General features: G+C 46.5%; 1 protein-coding gene across 1 annotated transcript in view; it reads right to left on the bottom strand.

Moving 5' to 3' along the window:
* TRAP1 (TNF receptor associated protein 1) overlaps positions 1-21,596 on the bottom strand; it is a 39,403-nt gene that overhangs the window by 11,061 nt on the left and 6,746 nt on the right. The window contains exons 4-10 of the mRNA XM_075899109.2: positions 21,170-21,310; positions 8,361-8,432; positions 7,230-7,390; positions 4,890-4,999; positions 1,842-1,915; positions 417-572; positions 121-241 (exon numbers count right to left, since the gene is read on the bottom strand). Coding sequence (XP_075755224.2) covers positions 121-241; positions 417-572; positions 1,842-1,915; positions 4,890-4,999; positions 7,230-7,390; positions 8,361-8,432; positions 21,170-21,310 — 835 coding nt within the window. The remainder of the gene's footprint in view (positions 1-120; positions 242-416; positions 573-1,841; positions 1,916-4,889; positions 5,000-7,229; positions 7,391-8,360; positions 8,433-21,169; positions 21,311-21,596) is intronic.

Below are 21,596 nucleotides of genomic sequence, written 5' to 3'. Positions count from 1 at the left end.
CTCACGTCATCATCCTGGCAGCCTTTAGAAACTAATCTGCAGCCACTGCCTTAAGTGACACTAAAGGAAGATGCTGTTGCAGCCCTTCATACACTCCAGCTCACTTCCCAGCCAGCCTACCTCTGAGGAAACGCAGCCATTTTGGCAGGATGTCAGCGGCTTTGGTCTGGATGAGGATTTTGCGGCTGTAGAGGGCTACACTAGAGCCCAGCTCCCTGCTGACATCAAACATGGATGGCTTCTGTGGAAGCAAGAGGGAAAGGAGACACACCATCAAACCCCAGGGGGCACTGCTTGGGGCCCTGAGCAGGGTTCATATGAAAGCACCATGCTCTGCTGGTACTATGGGTTTCAGAGGTCTGAAGTGATCACAGCCTACACTGAGGATTCCCCCCCCCCCCCCCCCCGAGTCTCACCATCTCGGGTACATAAAAGATGCTGCGGATGTTGAGGGGGGCGTCCGTCTTGTAGTGCAGGGTGTAGCGGGGCTTGTCATAAGCCTGGGCTATGAAACGGTAGAACTCCTCATGCTGCCATTCACCAATCTCCTTGGAGTCCAGCATCCAGAGTGCCTGTGTGGGAGGAGGATACTTAAATTCCCACCAGTCTGGTAACTGTGACACTCCCCTTCCCCCCCACAGCCACACGCTGACACATTTGCTTTTTATTCTGCCCCTCTCCTAACACATTCCATCATTCTGGACAGGGTCCTGAGCTGGGCCGCACTATTACTAATTATGGCCTGGCCTTTCAAAGCTGACAACATCGTATCCTGCACAACCATGGGACACTTAAGGATTCCCACCTTACAAAGACTGGCTCTCCCTGCAGCCAGATCTCTCTCCTCTCAAGGATTCCATAGGGAATCCAGCAAGTGCCTTGACAATGGATGTTGGGCTGATTTTATTTCTGTGGCCAAACAACGTATCACACTTCAGTGGGAAGAGGCTCCAATGTAGCATTGGCTAAATGACAAGTATTCAGTAATTCCTGGGGGAGGGGGGATCAGTTTCTGTAACATGGGTCCCATCTCCAAATTTAAGTTTGCAGGGAATCAGTCTTGCTGTGTGGAAAAATGGAAGAATGAGAACCAGGACAGGGACCTTGGATAGGAATAGGACACCTGATTGAGACGACTATTGCTGCCATTCCCTTGAAGAGAACAGACTTGAGTGTTACAGCCTGTGTTGCTAGTGCCAGGTTGTCAGCTTAAATGAACCTGCAGCATGTCATTTGGGCCATGTCACTTACATACAAGTTAAAAAGGAACGGAGCTAGTACTGATCACTCCAGGAGGCCAGCGTGCAGTTTCTACTTTTTGCTAACCTGACTTCTGAGAGGCTCACAAGGTGCGACGGGGAACATTCACGTGGTTCTCCCTGTTAAGTACACTGTATGTGCACATTAGGTGTGTGGGGGGTATGAATTAATGCCACCACTTTGGAGACAGAAGATAGTCAGCGACTTGCAATCACTGGACTCTACATGACGACAATGATAGAGACAGGAGAGGTCACAGACTTCATGCACTCAAGCCATAAAGCACAGGTTAAACTGCACACCCCACAAATTCTAGGTACACAGCGCAGTTAGCAAAACTACCCTATCCCAGAAGATCACCTTGATTATGACAATCTTGTAGTCCATTGAGACGAAGAAGGCCCACTCATGCGGCTCATTTACTAGCCTTAGTTGCCCACTGCTGCCCTAAGAAATCATCACTGCTTCACCCATTGGCAGTCCCTGGTCATTTCTGGACCTATTCACTGATCTCCTGACCCCACTGCAAGGCTACAAGTTTCCCTTCCAATCACTGCCCAACCCACGACTCTCAATCTTACCTGTAAAGTGTTGATGCGTCGCCCATTGAGGTAGAGGGGAAAGCTGATGAAGTTGCTATATTTTGTCACCACCTCTGGAACAGAGAGAAGCACTTTCAATTAAAAAAAAAAAATCCAGAACACAGGTTTTAATCAGATTTCAGCTTCCACATTGTTGACACCGGGATGGGCCATGAGAAACTGTTGTGTCAGCACAGATTAGCCCCTTTGAAGTGTTCCTGCTCCCACTGCAGCCTGCTCCTACTCCCCATAGCATTGAACCACAGCTCATTTGGTAATCAGAAAAAAATACATGGACTGGAGGAGCTCAGAAAAGAGCAACATCAAAAGTTAGCAGTCTGGAGTGACTGAATATTTAGCTTAGCAAAGGGATGGCAACTGGAAGTAGAGGCAGTGAGACTGGTCTATAAACATATGAAATAGCTGAAGATCTAAGTGGGAAAGGAGTATTTAATGTAGCACTCTGACGTACAAGTAGGAATAATGGTACAGACAAAAGGGAACATGTTAGCTTGCTATCAGGAAGGGAGTAAACTGCAGCAAGGGAGGTTTAGGTTAGAAAAACTTCCTAACTGTCAAGGTGGTGAAACACTGGAATAAATTGCCTAGAGAAGTTGTGGAATCTCCATCACTGGATATATTTAAGAGCAGGTTGGCTAGACATCTATCAGGGATGATCTAGACAGATTATGCTTGGCCCTACCATGAATGCAGGAGACTGGACTTGATGACCTTTCGAGATCCCTTCCACTTCTAGTATCCTATGATTTTATAAGTCTTGACTGAACATCAGTGAGATCGACTAAGCTGTAGAACCTTCTCCTGAGAGAAGGGATGGATTGGTTAGGGCATATAAAACTGGACCCAGCAAAACGCCAATAAACCTCCGGCAAATAATCCTGCACTGGCCCAGGGAATGGAGAGGACAACGTAAAAGGACTTTTCTCTCTTTTAGGGTATGTCTAGACTTCATGCCTCTGTTGGCAGAGGCATATAAATTAGACATACTGACAGTCAATGAAGCAGGGATTTAAATAGCCCCTGCTTCATTAGAATAAAAATGGCCGCCGTGTTGTGCCAGCTCAGCTGTTTGTCAGCACGAAGCGGCAGTCAAGATGAGGATCGGTCAGCAAGGAAAGCCTTTGCCGACTGATCCCTTATGCCTCGTGAAACGAGGTTTACAGGATCGGTCGGCAAAAGCTTTCCTTGTTGACCGACCCCCGTCTTGACTGCCGGTTCGTGCCGACAAACAGCTGAGCCGGCACAACACGGTGACCATTTTTATTCTAATGAAGCGGGGGATATTTAAATCCCCCTTCATTGACTATGTCAGTATGTCTAATTTATATGCCTCTGTTGGCAGAGGCATATAGTCTAGACATACCCTTACTGCTACTGTTACAACTTTGAATGAAGAAGTGCTAATTTGCCACACTAATTTCAAAACATGGGTTGAGAAGAACATAGGGACAGTTAAAGGGTGGGGCTCAAGTGTTTCCATGTCACCCAGCTTTTTATGTGGCTCACAACTCCCTGTACCTTTCACTTGTCAGGATAGAATTTAAGAAGCTTGGTTTCTTCCCAGGGCAAATGAGTTTCTTTAGCAAAACTATTCAGCTATTTGAAAGCGAGAGACAGAAGGGGACACATTCCCATTAGACAAGGAATTCTTCATTTTAAAAAACCTCAGCTTTCACACCTAAACAGTGTGAAGTAGAGAGGTGGAAAACTGGTAAAAATAGGATTCTTAGGGAGAAGTATATTTCAAGGTCTCAAGAAAAACTGGTTTAAATTTGGCCATGTTAGAACCATTTTAAAATGCAATTCACACGTGCATGTTTAGTAAAATATTTTAAATATATAATCCAATGTGTACAATGAAACGAAATAGGGATCCATGAAAATAACAGCAAGAGATCACATCATTACATACCACACTGAAATGCCTATGAAGAGATGGGCAAAGTTAGAGTTAGCAGGCTATGGAACCTTCCCATTTGCTAACCACACCTTGCAATCTTTATGGTTCTTTTAACAGTTTTCCTCCTACCTTGTGAAATATACAAAAGTAGGCCAATGTTAGAAAACTAGGAGTTTAAGCTCCCAGACAGATTGCTAGAAAAAGCCTGCTTGCTAATTCAAATTGACTTTTCTTAAGGAAATGGGAAAATCTGATGGGGGTTGAGTTGGCAGCACCTTGTATAATTCTAGATTAGAAGAGAGGAAGAATGGGGTGGAGCTATGATCTTTGGGGGTGGGGCAAGCGGCTCCTGGATTATACCAACAGGAGTGTCATCCTACTTTTGTGAGCAGCACCTGTGGTGAGCAAAGGACAGATCATCTCTGCCCAAGCTCACCCTTAAAATCTCATCACCCTCTGCCCTTCCCAGGCCCCTTAAGCAGAGGATCCCAGAGCACTTTACAAATATCAGCTGCTTCACTGTAATAGCTCTCAAGTGACAGAGAACTTCTGAGGAGCAGACTCCTCCCAGCTTTATAATACTGCGCATGGAACTTTCCACAGCTCCAGGTAGCCCGAGAGAATTAGGGCTCACCTGGGACTGCTCACAGGAAGAGAAAGCACTGCAGCAGGAAGGCTATAGAGAAGATATGCCCACAGTGCTTCACTCCTTCACTGCAACCCTGACTCCCATCCACAGGGCTCCAAAAGCTCCGCTGATCTTCACAAGAACTGCAGCACTGGTGTGGAGCCCCACCAGGGTGGGATTGTAAAGTGGGGAGACCTCCCAGAGCTCTGGCAATGAAATGTCAACTTTTATGGGGGAAAGACAGCATCACCCAACAGGCAACTTACAAATGTATAGGCATCAAAGGCTGGGTGCCTGGCCAGTGCAGGAGACTAGGAGTCAGGACACACTGGGGTCTAATCTAAGATCTGTCACCACATCACCAGCTCTCTAGTCCTCCCTGAGATGGGGACAGCAATCCTCAGGTGGGAGGGGCTACCAGAGTCCAAGGGACACAATTACATTTTCTCCCACGGACGATACTGGTGTGCAGAAGGCACCGTTTCCCCACCCTCCTCACCTTTGACTCTGTCCTCATTCGCAAACTCTTTACACTCCTCTTTGAGATGGATAATAATTTTGGTCCCAGTTCTGACACCAGAGGCTTCTGCGATCTCAAACATTCCTGAGCTAGGATTAGAAACACAGTATTGCATAGAAAACTCTCCCTTTTTCTCATTAACAAGCAAGAGTGAAAAGAGATCATTTCATTAACCAAAGACGAGCTTTTCAAACCACGAACAACTCCTCAGCACCCCGCTCCCATTGATGTCAATGGACATTGGGCACGGTGGCATTTATAAGCTGTCACCCAGATTTATATCTGGTACAGCCAGCAGAGACCACAGCTCCCAGCAGATACTGACAGCATCATTGCATGCTGGATGATGTCATCTGTCTGGGCTAAACCGCCATTTAATACAGATACTTGCAGCATTTAATACAGATACTACGGGGTCTGAACAGGCAGACTGCATGGATTTCTGTTGGCCCACGCACGTGTGCCCCATCTATGATTTTTTCCACTAGACTGCAGTGGTACACTGTGACAAAAGGCTGCTGAGCTCAGTGACAGGGCCTTCTTTGCTACCAATGGTCATCTCCTCGCTTTCTAGTTCAAAGAGACTGCTCCATCTAGGGATAAGTTGCGTTTAATCAACTAATTGACTAGTTGATTGAATTTCCATCAACCAGTTGATTAGTCAATAAGGGGGGGGCTGCTGAGCCATAGCGGGGTTAGTTCCCCTCAGGAGTTAACCTTGCTGTGGCTCTGCCTTTTAAATGTATGAAGAGCGATCAGGCTCTTCATACATTTAAAAGGCTGAAGCACAGCGAGCGGGACGGGGCGCGAGCCAGGACAGCCGATTCCCGGCTCGCACCCAATTCCCCCCACTGCACTTCAGCCTTTTAAATGTATTAAGAGCCTAGCAGTTCTTAATACATTTAAAAAGCAGAGGCGCGGCTTCTGGGACGGGGCACAAGCCAGGAATCATCTGACTCCCAGCGTGCACCTGGTCTCCTGCTGCACTTCAGCCCCCCGCGGAGATGGTGCTAGGGGGAACCGGCTTTTAAGCTGGCTCCCCCCAGCACCGGTTCCTGCTCCCCATCCTTGCTGCCTCGGGAGGAGGGGAGGAGAGGAAGCGACTAGTTGACTAGTCACTTACATCCCTAGTTCCATCTGCCTAAGGATCAAATGCTTCAAGGAGCAGCACCAATACAAGGGTGGGAAACACACTGTGAAAGGCGCAGGATTGGCAGCGACCCTGACAGGACGATTACATTTGGCACTGCAAAGCAGACCATCATCTGGAACACAACAGAAGCCAAAGATTCATGTGTAAAAAGAATTTTCAGGGATTTGTAACTCAGCAAATTCTTTCTTCCCACAGGCTTTTAATAGGATGTGGAGCTTTTCACATCTAGGGCTCTGGTCCAAATCTGGCACAAGCCTGCAGTAACTCAAAGCTTCTGCCATGCGATGGACATTCGGTGGCTCGTGGGAAACGAGTGGGTGACCTATAGGGAAGCCCAGCTCCCAGCAGGTGTGTGCCCTTGTTATAGCACACTACGGCAGGCCTCCTTGTTGGCACACTCAGCAAAACGACCAGCCCCTGGAGACTGGATTGCCTCTGTCCTCTGCCCGCAGCATCGCTCCATGGCAGGGCTGAGGTTCTGGGGGCAGAGTACAGCCAGTCTTGAGAGCTGTCACTCTGGCACACTTAGCAGGACTGACTTCACATGGAGCTGTCTTGCTGAACCAGCCTGTAGCAGTGTGGAGCTGACAGTCTGCAGGGAGGGGCACCACCCAGCTCTCCCAACCCATCACTCTCTTGTCTTGGAGCAGCCCTTGCAGCTTTGCCCCAGCACAGCTAGGCAGCTGCATTACATGGGGGGTGAGTTTATAACAGAGACTTTCACCTGTAATCAGTGGGGCTGACAACAGCCACTGTGGACCAGCAGGAAGGGTGGGGAATGACTCTGCGCCTTCAAAAGGGGTGGGGCCTGAGGGTGGAAGGGGCAGGACCAAGGGCAGTCAGTCCCTAGTGCTGCCCAGATTGCAGAACTTCCCTACCTCCAGCAGCAGTTCAAAGGAACCCGGGGCAACTGCCCCCTTTGAATCTCTGGACTACTGGGCAATTGCCCCCTTTATTCCCCCACCTGCCCCCCATCAGTGGGCATGCTTGTAACCTAAGCAGAATTTTAGCTGCTGTCTAGATGCAAAGATCAGTGCCCTGCCTCGCCTCACCTCCCCTTCGCCCCCCCGCCTTCCAGGCCCCACCCAGGTGAAGATACAGACATCACAAAACTCATTCACTCTTACAAATAGATTAGCCTCCTTTTCCTGTTCTGCAGCTCTTACCCGTCTGAAGACCAGTGGTAGCCAGGGCTTCCGGACTCCGCAGATTGTGAGTACACCTCCACTTTCTCAGCTACCATGAAGGCAGAGTAGAAGCCCACTCCAAACTGGCCAATGATCTTACTACTGGCCTCTGCCTGGCTTTGCAGGGCATCTAAAAATGCCTGTAAGGACAATGAGTACCAGGTATATTGGACTGCAAGTCCACAGATCCTCAACTACTGCTGGAAGGCTGCAGCATTCTCCCATACCCCCACTGCTGCTCTTCCCACATGCCCCTATTCAGCCTGGTGCTACGTTTGCTCTGAGAGAGCCTGGCACCTTGGTACATTCCTTTCCAAGGAGTCCCCTCCGCTTCTGCTACTTTGGAGTGGTCAGCACTCTGGGGGCTGAGCTCACCCTTGCGGGGGCAGCACATGTGGCAAGGGGGCCAGTGACTTGCTCCTACACAGCAATGTCGTAAGGGAGGGGCAGTGATTGCAGCTTTGGACCAGGAAAGTGCTGCTGAGGGCAGTGCTGGCTGTGACAGGTGCAACAGAGGAAAGAGAATGGGGTGTGATTGCTCAGTTGCAGGAAATGAAAAAACCTGGCAAATACATGCACCAGCAAACAGCTGTGCCCATCCCACCTCGCCAGTAACTGTGCTGCCACATGTGGCACGACGCTGAGATCATGATGGCAGAGAGCTTGTGGATCTGCATCAGGATGCCTTGGGGGAGAGGAGGGGGAGTTGGCTTTAACAAAGCGGCTCAGCCTGATGCACCTTGACTATATAAAGAACCTGGCTATACAGAATATAGGACACAAGTAGAGTCTTGCAAATCCATAGATATCTACTTTATATCTGTGAATATCGGCAGCACATATTTACTGATACAGATGCGGATACAATATAGGCTCTATACATAAGGGACCCCCTGGCAAATGTGGCCTTGATCCGTCAGTGAGAGGAAAACAGTTCTTTAGGGTTATCCTGGTACCAATGACCACACACACCATAGGTCCGGAACAATGAGGCTGGTTGGATGGCTTCACCTCCTAACAGGTCCCCTTCACAACAGAGCCTCAGGAGATGCAGGATGGGGGACCCTCAGTGAAATGAAAATGGCCATGAGGACAAAACAACGCTCTTACCTTTGAGCCAGATCGAGCAATGGTGCCGAGATTAGATGCAAGCTCCTCCTGGGTCATTCCAATGCCAGTATCCTGCAGGGAACATGAGAGAAGCTGAGGAACCAGGGCAGTGCGTTTCCACAGCAGACAGGACACAGAACGGACTCAGGTACCACTACCATCAGGGGCTGTCGGTTAATAAAACGAAAGAGGAGTTTCCCCCACAATGAATGGTTCCCCTTCCCCAGGCCAGGGCAAGGGACTCAGGGAATGCAGGGTTCTAAGGTGCAGAAACCATGTAGCTACAGTAGTTACAAACCATGTTAGCAGAATGCACAGAGTAGACACACAACTGCACTAAGGGTATGTCTAGACTACATACCTCTGCTGACTGAGGCATGTTAATTAGACATACTGACATAGTCAATGAAGCGGGGATTTAAATATCCCCCGCTTCATTAGAATAAAAATGGCTGCCGCTTTGTACCAGCTCAGCTGCTTTTTGGCACGAAGTGGCAGTCAAGATGGGGATCGGTCGGCAAGGAAAGCCTTTGCCGACTGATCCCTTATGCCTCGTGCAACGAGGTTTATAGGATCGGTTGGCAAAGGCTTTCCTTGCTGGCCGATCCCCGTGTTGATTGCCGCCTCGTGCCGACAAACAGCTGAGCCAGCACAACGCAGCGGCCATTTTTATTCTAATGAAGCAGGGGATATTTAAATCCCTGCTTCATTGACTATGTCGGTACATCTAATTTACATGCCTTGGTCTGCAGAGGCATGTAGTCTACACATACCCTAAGAGAGAAACTCTATCCTCAGTAACTGAATACTCTGTTATCACAGCAGTGCCTACTGGCCCTGACCAAGGGGGCCCCATGGAGCTAAAGGCTTGTACAGATGCTTAATGAAGAACAGTCCCTGTTCCTAAGGAGAGAAGATAGACCAAGTGTGGGAGAAAGGAAGGCTAATTCCCATTGTACAGGCAGGGAAAAGTCTGAAGACCAGACCAAGGTCCCAAGGGTGTCTGGGACAGAGCAAGCATTTGAACCCAGATCTCACAAGCCTCAGCCAGTTCAGTAGCTTGTCTACCAGACCATCCATCCTCACAGTGGGTGCTACCATGAACCATCTCTTTTTTATTCTCTTTACCACCTTCGCTAACTCAAAGCTACCTTCTGCAAAACTCCACTGCCAAGTATGCTGGTAGCATGCCGAAATCCAGGCTGGAGAGCTGGGCATAGGTGTGTGTGAGCACTCGTGTCTTGGCTTCAACACAGACTGTCGAGCAGGCCAGGAGTTGGCTACTACACGGACAATACATGGACTTGCTATGTAGGCCAAGCTTTGAATGCTGGCGTATGGCAGCATGAAATGTGTTAGTCCATTGTTAGATATTTTTATCCACTTCAGTCTTTTGTATTTACACTCCCATTTATCGCAACAAACAACTCGCTCCTTGGCATCCTTGCATGGCCATCTCTTAGTCAGGTAGCAGTAAGAAAGGGCTTGTTTGCTTTGACTGAGCTTTAGTTATCCCTGTGGCTTCTTAGGATAATTGAGGCAACATAGCAAAAATCCCAACTCAGAAATGGCTAACCCGTAACACAGGGGTCCAATCCACTGTGAATAACACCTCCTCCCTCCTGCTCTGCAAGAGTCCCCCAGAACCCTTCCATGTTGGGTTTCCTTTTAAGATGCTGCTTTTGAACTCATTTCCTTTCAGACCTTCCACAGAAACAAAGAGCAAGCTAATGCCATCAGAGTGGTGAGAAAATGGGCTTGGTGTCAAACCTGAGTTTCCCACAGTGCAGCATCACCAGCTGCATTGCAAAGGGCCAAGTGAACTCACTCCTACACTCTCTCAGTCCCTCTGGTTAAGCACAATGGCACATGAGCTGTTTTAGTGACACAGTAAACTAAGGTTTTTGTCCAAAGGAGGGTTTTGAGTCACCTACCATCACCAAGCACAAATTACTACATGGGAAAACCAGAAGCAAAACAGGATCTGATTTCACAGGCTCTTGTCAAGAGTCGGGATACAGGCCCCCAAATGCCAGCAAAATGAACAGCATGAGCAGTGGTCTCCCTGAAATCCAGCCCCACTGACGTCAGCTACTTTCCACCCCAGCTAGCTATTTCCTCACCATGTAGGTTTCTTATTAACTAGCAAGACAAAATGTCATAATTAATGCTGACAACGCACAATTATTTTTAGATCAGCGTTTATTTCCAACGTATGATCAAAATATCTTCAAGTGTGCACGAGATACTGGCTAATAATATACATCTTGGTTACTGGTGAGGTGCTTCCGCTGCGTCCACAGAGCTTCCCCTTGGGACACCTTTCATCTGATTAAAGATGGCAGCCCAATCAGTCACCTTAAGAATGTGAAATGAATTAGACGCTAGGTAGGGTCTCAATAGCAGGGTTTGTACAGCCAGAAAAAACAAACAGCAAATGGCAAAACCTCAAGAATCTGACAAAAACGTCCCTGCCCCCAAGCCAGAAAGAAAAGTTTTCAGCATCTGGTTCAGGCTTTGTTCATTCTAGACCCCTGAACAGAGCTCTGGGCTCCTCTGCTCCACTTCTATTTATAGCATAGCACGTCATTCCCAAATTCCTATACATAAAAAAAATCCCTGCTCGCTGAATGTAATTGGCCGTTATTGAACCTCTGCCAAACTCACTGCAAAATGCTTAAGGAAAATTCCTGGAGACGGGTTTGAACGGAATGAAACACAACTGCAATGAAGACATCTTTCAGTTCAAACTAACTGTTCCCCAAACTGCTCTGAAGCAAGCTGCTATAGGGAAATGGGAAAGGTATTTGTACATGGCTGGCTAAAGCTTCCAGCAAAATGATATTCCACATTGCAGCAAAATACCTGGACTGACAGAAATAAAATATGATCAGCTTAAAAACTTCTCTTTCAGTGCACAGGTTCTCTGACAGCTGCAGCTTTCTCTTTACCTCTCCCCTTTTGTCACCGACAGCACTGCTCCCAGCCAGCCAGCAAGCTCTCTAATCAACAAGCAACACTCTTGGCAATGATGTCCCTCAGCAAAGAACACTCCAGGTTTGGAAGGTACAACAAATCTCCAAGGAGAAGGAGAGGGGTAAGCAGGAAAGGGAATTCCAAAGAATAGCCTATCCACGGTGAGTTGGGGTTGATTAAAGAGGCCATAAAATCAAAAACCCAATATTGACTGGGAACATGTTAACTCATGGTGTGATACAAAGATAAAGTTTTAGAACATTAACAACTGCTTGTAGGAGGCATTCTGAATCTAGTCCTAAGTGAAGCACAGGATCTGGTGTAAGAGATGAATATATCTGAACTGCTTAGTAACTGCAACAGTAATGTAATTAAATTTAACATCTTTACAGGAGGGAAAATACCAAAGAAACCCACCATGGTAGCATTTATCTTCAAAAGAGGAACTAAACAAAAATTAGGCTAGTTAAACGGAAATCAAAAGGAACAGTCAGAAGAGTGAAATGCCTGTAAGTTCCATGGAAACTTTAAAAAAAATTATGATAGATGTCCAAATTATATGAATACCTCTAAAACAAAAGTAGCAAGAGGATCACAAAAATGTTCCATGGATAATCAATATAGTAAAAGAGGCAATTAGAGAAAGAGACATTTTCTAAAAAGCGGAGGTCAAATTCTACTGAGGAAAAGAGAAAGGAGCATAAACTCTAGCACGAATAAAAGCATGACCAGACAGGCCAAAAAAGAATCTGAAGAGCATCTAGCAGAAAACACAAAAACAGCAATTAAAAAAAAAAAGTACGTCAGAAGCAGAAAGCCTGCTAAACAATCAGTGCAGCCACTGCACAGGCAAGGTGCTAAAGGAGCACTCCGGGAAGAAAAGGCTGTTTTAGAGAAGCTAGAAGAATTCTCTGCATTGGTCTTCACTGCAGAGGATGTGAGGAAATTCCCATACCTAAGTCATTCTTCCCAGGTGATAAATCTGAGGAACTGTCCCCAGACTGAGGTGTCAGAGAAGGTTTTGGAACAAATTGATAAAAAAAACAGTAATAAGCCATCGGGACCAGATAGTATGCATGCAAAAGTTCTTAAGGAATTCAAATATGAAACTGCAAAGACAGGATACTAGATGGGAAGGGCTCTGAGTTACCTGGGAAAGAATTTTCTGTAGTGTCTGCCTCGTGGGTCTTTCCCACATGCTTAGTGTCTAACTGATCATCATATTTGGGGTTATGAAGAAACTGGTGGTGGTGGGGGGATGGAAAATTCATCCTCCTCTAGAGAATGGGTCACAGGTCACTTTCAGGTTTAAACTAATGTAAATGGTAAATTCTCTGTAACTTGAAGTCTTTTAACTATTATTTGAGGACTTCAGTAATTTAGCCTCCAGTCTATTTCAGGTGTGCGTGTGAGAGATTCTGTGGCCTGAACTGTGCAGGAGGTCAGACTGATCTTAAAGTCTATGAGAACTACTAACAGTGATATGTAACATTAGCCTCTGTCCCAGAGGACTGACAGATAGCAAATGAAATGCTGATCTTTTAAAAAAGGCTCCAGAGGCCATACCTTGGCAATTACAAGCCAATAACTTCACTACCAGACAAACTGGTTAAGGCTATAATAAAGAACAGAATCATCAGACTCATAGATGCACATGATTTGTTGGGGAAGAATCAACGTGGATTTGGTAAAGAGAAATCATGCCTCATCATCTGATTAGAATTCTTTGAGAGGGATCAACAAATACTTGGATAAGCATGATCCAGTGGATATAGGGTACTTGGATTTCAGCAAGTCTTTGACAAGGTCCCTCACACCAAAGACTCTTAAGCAAAGTAGGCAGTCAGAAGGAAAGAGGGAAGGTCCTCTCATGGATCAGTAACTGCTTAAAATATAAGAAAAAGAGGGGTGGAACAAATGAAGTTTTCACAGTGAAGAGGGGTAAACCGCAGTGTCCCCGAGGGATCTGTTCTGGGAACAGTGCTGTTCAACATATTCAAAAATGAGCTGGAAAGAGGTAAACGGTGAGGTGGAAAAATTTTCAGACAATACAAAACTAATCAAAATAATTAAGTACAAAGCAGACTGTGAAAAGTCACAAAGAACAAAATGGCAGATAAAATTCAATATTGATAAGGGCAAAGTAATGTACATTGGAGAACAATCCCAACCAATCTTCCCTCTAATTTTTCATATGCATGTGCAGAATGAATTTTGTTATGTGGTGGTGATGTGTGGTGGGAATGGGGCTCAGGCTCCGAGCTGGGGCAGAAGGGGTAGGAGTGAGGGCTCTCACTGAGAGTGAAGGCTGTGGGGTGGGTCCAGGGATGAGAGATTTGGAGTGCAGTTTGCCCTGGGACTGTGGCAGGAAGAGAGGACTTCCCCAAGTCCTCTTTCCCAGCAACAGGTCTGGGGCTATGGGAGAGGCATGTTTCCCCTACACACACAGTCCTGAGCACTATGTACAGAAAATGATGGGGTCTAAATTAGTTATCAGTCAACACAGACATCTTGGAGTCATGGTGGACAGTTCTCTGAAAACACTTGTTAGAAGTGCAGCAGCAGTCAAAAAAGTTAATGTTAGGAACCATTAGGAAAGGTCTAGATAAAACAGAAAATATCATAACATCGCTATGGAAATCCATAGCACGCCCACACCCTTGAATACTTCAGGCAGTTCTGGTCACCCATTCTCAAAAAAATACATTAACCAGGAGATCTTACCATGATCAAAAAGGAGTCTCTCAAAAAGTGGAAACTTGGTCAAATTCCAAAGGATGAATCTAAGCAAACAATGCCAGTATGCAGGGGCAAGATTAGAAAGGCAAAGGCACAAAATGAGCTCAAACTAGCTAAAGATATAATGGGTAACAAGACAACATTCTACAGCTATATTAAAAGCAGGAAGATGACCAAGAATAGAGTAGGCCCTTTGCTTAGTGAAGAGGGAGAAACAACAGGAAATTTGGAAATGGCAGAGGTGCTTAATGACTTCTTTTTTTCGGTTTTCACCAAGAAGATTGATGGTGATGAGATGCCCAACATAGTGAACGCTTGTGGAAATGGCGTAGGTTTAGAAACTAAAATAGGAAAAGAACAAGTTAAAAATTTCTTAGAAAAGTTAGATGTCTTCAAGTCACTGGGGCCTATCCCACAAGACAGCTGTCATCCATGATTTAATACTAGATGAAGGGGCTGACCTGACTTGTATCACTGAAACCTGGCTGGGAGTGGAGGGAGGTGTTGACCTTTCCCGACTGTGCCCAGATGGGTTCTCGGTTCAGCACCAATCACGGCTTGATGGTCGGGGAGGTGACTGTCTATTGGGATAGCATTTCACTGGCCAGGGCCTTGGTCCAACGAAGTGTTAGATTCAAGTATCTGTACCTGATGTTGTGTGGCCAGGATAGGGTGGGCATTCTGCTTGTATACTGTCCACCCCGCTGTACAGCAAATGCTCTCCTTGAGCTGGCCAAGGTGGTCTCGAATGTGGCACTGAGGACCCTGAGGCTTCTGGTCGTGGGGGACTTTAATATTCATGCCGAGGCTGTCCTGTCTGCTCCAGCCTGAGATTTTATAGATACCAGGATGACCCTAGGACTACCCCAAGAAATAACTGCCCCCACACATGCGGCAGGTCATACACTCTATCTGGTCTTTTGGACTGAGAGTGATAGAGTTCTTGGGTTAAGGGATGTGGTTACACTCCCTTTGTCATGGACTGATCACTACCTGCTCAAGTTTAGACTATCTGCTGACCTTCCCCTCCATGGGGGTGTGAGGGACCGATAAAATATGAGGGCAGGGGACTGGACTCAATGACCTCTCGAGGTCCCTTCCAGTTCTAGTATTCTATGATTAAGATGGCCCAGCCTTGGGCTGTGTCTAGACTGCAGGCTTCTTTCGAAAGAGGCTCTTTCGAAAGCATTTTTCGAAAGAGCCTCTTTCGAAAGATCGCGTCTAGACTTCAGGCGGATCTTTCGATAGAGGAAATCCGCTTTTTCGAAAGAGAGCACCCAGCGAGTCTGGATGCTCTCTTTCGAAGACGGCCTCTTTACATTGTAGAACGCCTTCCTTCGAAAGAGGAACTTTCGAAGGAAGGCGTTCTTCCTCATGAAACGAGGTTTACCGCCATCGAAAGAAAAGCCACGTTCTTTCGAAATAATTTCGAAAGAACGCGGCTTGAGTCTGGACGCAGGGGAAGTTTTTTCGGGAAAAGGCTACTTTTCCCGAAAAAACCCCTGAGTCTGGACACGGCCTTGGAAGTTGATGGATCCCGGAGGGTTTCCTGAATTCCCTGAGGGATTGTTCAGCAGTTATGGCAAATGGTCTTGTCGATGCCCTAGTCAATATATGGAATATCAAGGTAGCTCAGGCAATTGACATAATTGCTCTTAAGTGCCTTCTTCGGGCTAGCTGAGCCAAGTTTGATCCCTGGTTTCCTGGGGAGTTGATGGTGGCAAAACGGTCTGTGCCATGGCTAGAATGCTGCTGCAGGAGAACTAAAGTTGAGTCCGACTGATTGCAGGTTAGAGCTGAATTGCGAGCTTACTCTGTGGCCATGCTGACAGTGGAAAAAAAGATACTTCTTCACCCGTATCGCATCCGCAAAATGCCAACCAGTGGAACTGTTTCGAGTGGTGCGGGGCCTGTTACAGTCTGGCACTCATGACGAAATGGAGGAGTTCTTGGCTCCCTGCTGGGATATGTTCGCAAAGCACTTTGTGGATAAGATCGCTCACAGAGTCTGATTTGGACTCTGACTGCTGTGTAAGTGGGGGATAGAATGTGTTGAATGCACCATCCCGTTGTTTTTCTTTGGAACAGTTTCAGCTGTTGCAGATCGAGGATGTGAATAAGGTGCTTGGAGGAGTGCGACCGACCATGTGCTCGCTCAATCCCTGCCCTTCATTGCTTAAATCTAGCTGGGAAGGGATGACTGGTTGGGTCCAGGGGATTATTAATGAGTCTTTTAGATCTGGTATGGTTCCTGCCACCTTGAAAGATGCAGTGATAAAACCGCTACTTAAGAAGCCTTCCCTGGACCCATAGGATTTGAATAACTATCATCCAGTTGCTAGTATTCCCTTCTTGGGCAAAGTACTTGAGCAGGAGGTGGCGTTGCAACTCCAAGCTTTCTCGGAAGAAACAGATTATTTAGATCCATTTCAGTCTGGCTTTAGGCCTGGTTTTGGAACTGAAACCGCCTCGGTCGTCCTGGTAGATGACCTCTGCTGGGAGACAGATGGGGTAGTGCATCCCTGATGATTCTCTTGGACTTCTCAGAGGCTTTTGGTACCGTCGACCATGGTATCCTTCTGGAATGCACGGAAGGCGTTGGGTATCAGAGGTACTGTTTTGTGGTGGTTCCAGTCTTATTTGTAGGAACGCCTTCAGAAGGTGGAGCCAGGAGGCTGCTATTCGACCCCTGTGGCAATTGTGCTACGGAGCCCCGCAAGATTCCATCTTGTCCTCTATGCTGTTTAAACAAATACATGAAGCCGCTGGGCGAGGTTGTAAGGAGTTTTGGAGGATGGTGCCATCAATATGCAGATGACACCCAATTCTTTTTCCCTGTGACATCAGAACCAGGTGTGGCAGTGACGGATTTAAACCAGCGTCTGGAGGCGGTGATGGACTGGATGAAGTCAAACAAGCTGAAACCGAGTCCAAATAAGACTGAGGTCCTGTGGATCAGGAGGCCATCTGTTCAGGAATGTGGTGTGGTACCTCTTCTTGATGGGGTTACACTCCCCCTTAAAGAAAGGTACGCCGCTTGGGAGTCCTCCTAGACCCTTTTTTAACATTTGAGAACCAGATTTCTTCGGTGGCCAGGAGTGCTTTTGGACAGCTTTGGCTGACCTGCCAGCTGCGACCCTTCCTGAACAAGCATGACTTGGCCACAGTGATCCATGCTCCTGTTGCAATAATCCAATCAGGAAGTAATGTGCTTTATGTGGGGCTGCCTCTAAAGAGCCTTTCAACTGGTCCAAAATGGAGCTGCTTGAGTTTTAACTAATACTTATTATACGGAGCACATTATACCAGTGCTCCGGCAGCTGCATTGGCTTCCGCTATGTTTCTGAGCACAATTTAAAGTCTTGGTTATGACCTATAAAGCCCTAAATGGGTTGGCTCTGGGGTATATGAAGGACCATCTTCTCCCATATGAACTTGCCCAGGGATTGAGGTCAGCTGGGGATGCTCTGCTCAGTGTTCCTCCACTTATGGAGTCAAGATTAACATCTACGCGGAACAGGGACATCTCAGCTTTTGCTCCCAGGCTGTGAATTCTCTCCCCTGGGATATTCGCATGTCACCAATGTTAGCATTGTTTCGGCATCACGCCAAAGCCACCCTTTTTACTCATGCTTTTATGAGTGTTTGAGTTTGTAGGTGTGTATCCCTCCTCTCAAGATGTCTTAAGCAGGTTTTATGTCTCTCTGCGGTCTAGTATTTATTTTAATTTTTATATATATTTATATTGTGTTTTAAAAAAAAGCTGTAAGCTGCCTTGATTATTTTAAATAGACAGGCAGGGTAAAAATGTTTTAAATAAATAAAATAAAATAAAATAAAATAAAATAAAATAAAATAAAATAAATATATTCATCCTAGAATACTCAATCAGCTGACTGAGGCGCTATCTGAGCCGTTAGCTATCATCTTTGAAAAAACATGGAATTCATGAGAGATTCCAGAAGACTGGAAAAGGGCGATAGTGCCCATTGATAAAAAGGAAAAAAAACCAACAACCCAGGAAACTACAGACCAGTCTAACCCCTCTGCCAGGGAAGATAATACAGCAAGTAATTAAGGAATTCATCTGCAAACATCTGGAAGATAATAAGGTTGACAGGTAACAGCCAGCATGGATTTGTAAAGAACAAATCACGTCAAACCAATGCGACAGCTCTCTTTGATAGGATAACAAGTCTTGCGGATAAGAGAGAAGCAGCGTGGTATACCTAGACTTTAGTAAAGCATTTAATACAGTCTTGCATGACCTTATCAATGAACTGGGAAAATACAACCTAGACAGGGCTACTATAAGGTGGGTGCATAACTGGCTGGATAACTGTTCTCAGAGAGTAGTTATTAATGGTTCACAGTCATGCTGAAAGGGCATAACAAGTGGGGTTCCACAGGGGTATGTTTTGGGACCAGTTGTGTTCAATATCTTCATCAATGATTTAGATAATGGCATAGAGAGTATACTTATAAAGTTTGCAGATGATACCAACCTGGGAGGGGTTGCAACTGCTTTGAAAGAGGGTCAGAATTCAAAATGATCTGGACAAACTAGAGAAATGGGCTGAACTTAAACAAGATGAAGTTCAACAAGGACAAATGCAAAGTACTCCACTTAGGAAACATAAGAACATAAGAACGGCCGTACTGGGTCAGACCAAAGGTCCATCTAGCCCAGTATCCTGTCTGCCGACAGTGACCAGCACCAGGTGCCCCAGAGAGGGTGGACCGAAGACAATGATCAAGCGATTTGTCTCCTGCCATCCCTCTCCAGCCTCTGACAAACAAAGGCCAAGGACACCATTTTCTCCCCTGGCTAATAGCCTTTTATGGACCTAACCTCCATGAAATTATCTAGCTTATAAAGGGATAACAAGTCTTGTGGATAAGGGAGAAGCAGCGTATGAAAGAACAATCAGTTTCACGCTTATAGAATGGGAAGCAACTGTCTAGGAAGGAGCACTGCAGCAAAGGATCTAGGGGGTCATAGTGGACCACAAGCTAAATAAAAGTTATTAAAGGTCTAAAAAACATAACCTATAAGGGAAGACTGAAGGAATTGGGCTTGTTTAGTTTAGAAAAGAGAGGACCGAGAAGGGACATGATAGCAGTTTTCAAGTATCTAAAAGGATGTTACAAGGAGGCGGGAGAACAATTGTTCTCAACCTCTGATGACAGGACAAAAACCAATGGACATTGGACATTAGGAAAAACTTTCTAACTGTAAGGGTAATTAAACACTGGAATAAATTGCCTAGGGAGGTTGTGAAGATATTTAAGAGCAGGTTGGATAGACATCTATCAGGGACAATCTAGACCAGGGCTACTCAACTTTGGAAGCTCTAGGGGCCACAATGATACTCACAACTTTAGTGATACTGATACTGCAACTTTAGTGTGGGTGCATATATATGCAAATAGCTTCTTACAGTGACAGGCATGAATACAAAAATTAAGGCAAGACTACACAACATGCAGGCCCCATTTACCTAATTTCCAGCCATATGACAGCACTTTTAATGAGAAATGACAGTCCAGGCATTTAACTACTAAAACGCATATCAACAGAAGACCATTATATGGCTACTTTTTTGTTTTGGCTCTCAGCTGCATGTGGGCCGCAAACAAATGGGCTGCAGGCCCCACATTGAGTAGCCCTGATCTAGACAGTGCTTGGTCCTGCTGTGAGGGCAGGGGACTGGACTTGATGGTCTCCAAGGTCCCTTCTAGTTCTAGTGTTCTATGATCAGACTTGGAAAAAGTAGAGAAAATGGCAACTTGGGATGTTAAAATGTGTGTGGGGAGGGAGGGGGGTCTTTTGTAAATGTGTAACTGCTGAAATTTTCTGCTGGTGCTCACAGGGAGTCTGCTTTTAAGCCGGCTCTCCACAACACTGGCTCCCACCTGCCTGCCCCACCCTCCCTTCTCCCACGCTGCTGCCTCTGAGGGAGGCAGCAGCACAAATGGGGGGAGGAGAGTTGGCTTTTAAGCTGGCTCCCTATGAGCATTAGCTTCCACCTGCCCCCACCCCACCGAGCTGCTGTCTCTGATACAGAGGCAGCAGCATGCCAAGGGGGAGGGGCGGGCTGGCTGCATGTAGCTGTGAGGATTACCAGTGAGCCTAGACTCACTGGTTAACTGTGTACAGGTACACATTCACATCCCTAATGGCAACCAAAACGATTAGAGGTATGGCACAGTTGCCATATGAGGAGAGATGAAAAAGACGGACTGAAAATAGACAACTAGTGGAGATATGATACAGGTCTTTCTCCCTAGTAGGGAGAAAGCAAAAAAGGAAGTGTTAATTACCCTTTTAGATAACACAAAAACAGGGGGTCACCCAATGAAATTAACAGGTGGCAGGTTAAAACAAATATAAGGAAGTACTTCTTCACACAGTCAACCTAGGGAAATCATTACAAGGGGATTTTGTGAAAGCATAACTGTATTCAAAAAGAAGGCGATACATTCATGGATGATAAATCCACCATTGGCTAATAGCCAAAATGGCCGGGGAGGCAACCCCATGCTATGTCCTGAACCCAGTCATGCCCTTCAAGAATAGATATGGGACAGATTACAGTGCTGGGTTTACAGCTGTGTCTAGACCCCCGACTGATCCTGGTTCCTCTTTGCCTCCTCTTATATAGCAGAGTCCCCACTATAGGCACCTAAACTCACTGCAAGATTTTTTTTTTTTTAAATAAGGAAGAGCCCAGCTGCCTTTTAGTGGGGATACACATGCAGAATGTGGAAAGTGCTTTGGTTCCAACAAGCACCATGAGAGAAGCCATAGGTTGTTTCCAGGAAAGAGCTGGAGCAGGGAGCTCCTCACAGGGGCAGGGGATGGTGCGGGGACACAAACTTGGGGTTATAGACTCAATCTAGTATCATTGACGAGCACCGATCAACCTTGTATACACAAGGCTGTGAAGGGCCAAGGGCACAAGGAGGTTGTGGAGACTAATGGGGGCTGCACTCCAGCTCAGCTTCTACTGGGCTTCAGCTAGGACAAGCTGTGGAGCAAGTGGAAGGAAGAAAGGTGACTTCCTGTTCCACGTGCCAACTAAGGGAGATACCTGGATGGTGATAGTTCCCTTCTCGCTGTCTGTCTGCAGGTGAATCTCCATCTCTGGTAAGACTTTCCCTTCAGACATCAGCTTATGACGCAGCTTTTCCAGTGCATCGCTGCCGTTGGAGATCAGCTCCCGGATAAACACCTGGGGAAGGAACAGTGGTATGTACCGCAGCCTCTGTCTAGCTAGCACTGTACTTAGCCAGCTGCACTGCACCCACAACAGTCAGAGTGCACTGCTGGCTCACACGCAGGTTCCTGTTCCAGCCTAGAGGCTTGTCAGAAGAGACAGACTCACAAACACTCTTGATGTGACTCACAACACTCTTGATGTGACCATGTCACAGCCCTTAAATGAGGTGACACTGTTGATTCCTATGGAATGGACGCGTGGGGTTTTGGCACTTCAGCCTTCTGAGTGATACTGATGC

This window comes from Pelodiscus sinensis, chromosome 15 (genome assembly GCF_052426305.1).
Source record: "Pelodiscus sinensis isolate ZL-2025 chromosome 15, ASM5242630v1, whole genome shotgun sequence".
In the NCBI taxonomy this organism is placed as follows: Eukaryota; Metazoa; Chordata; order Testudines; family Trionychidae; genus Pelodiscus; species Pelodiscus sinensis.
The sequence above is the reverse complement of the archived record's forward strand: the minus strand, read 5'-3'. Positions and strand labels throughout refer to the sequence as shown.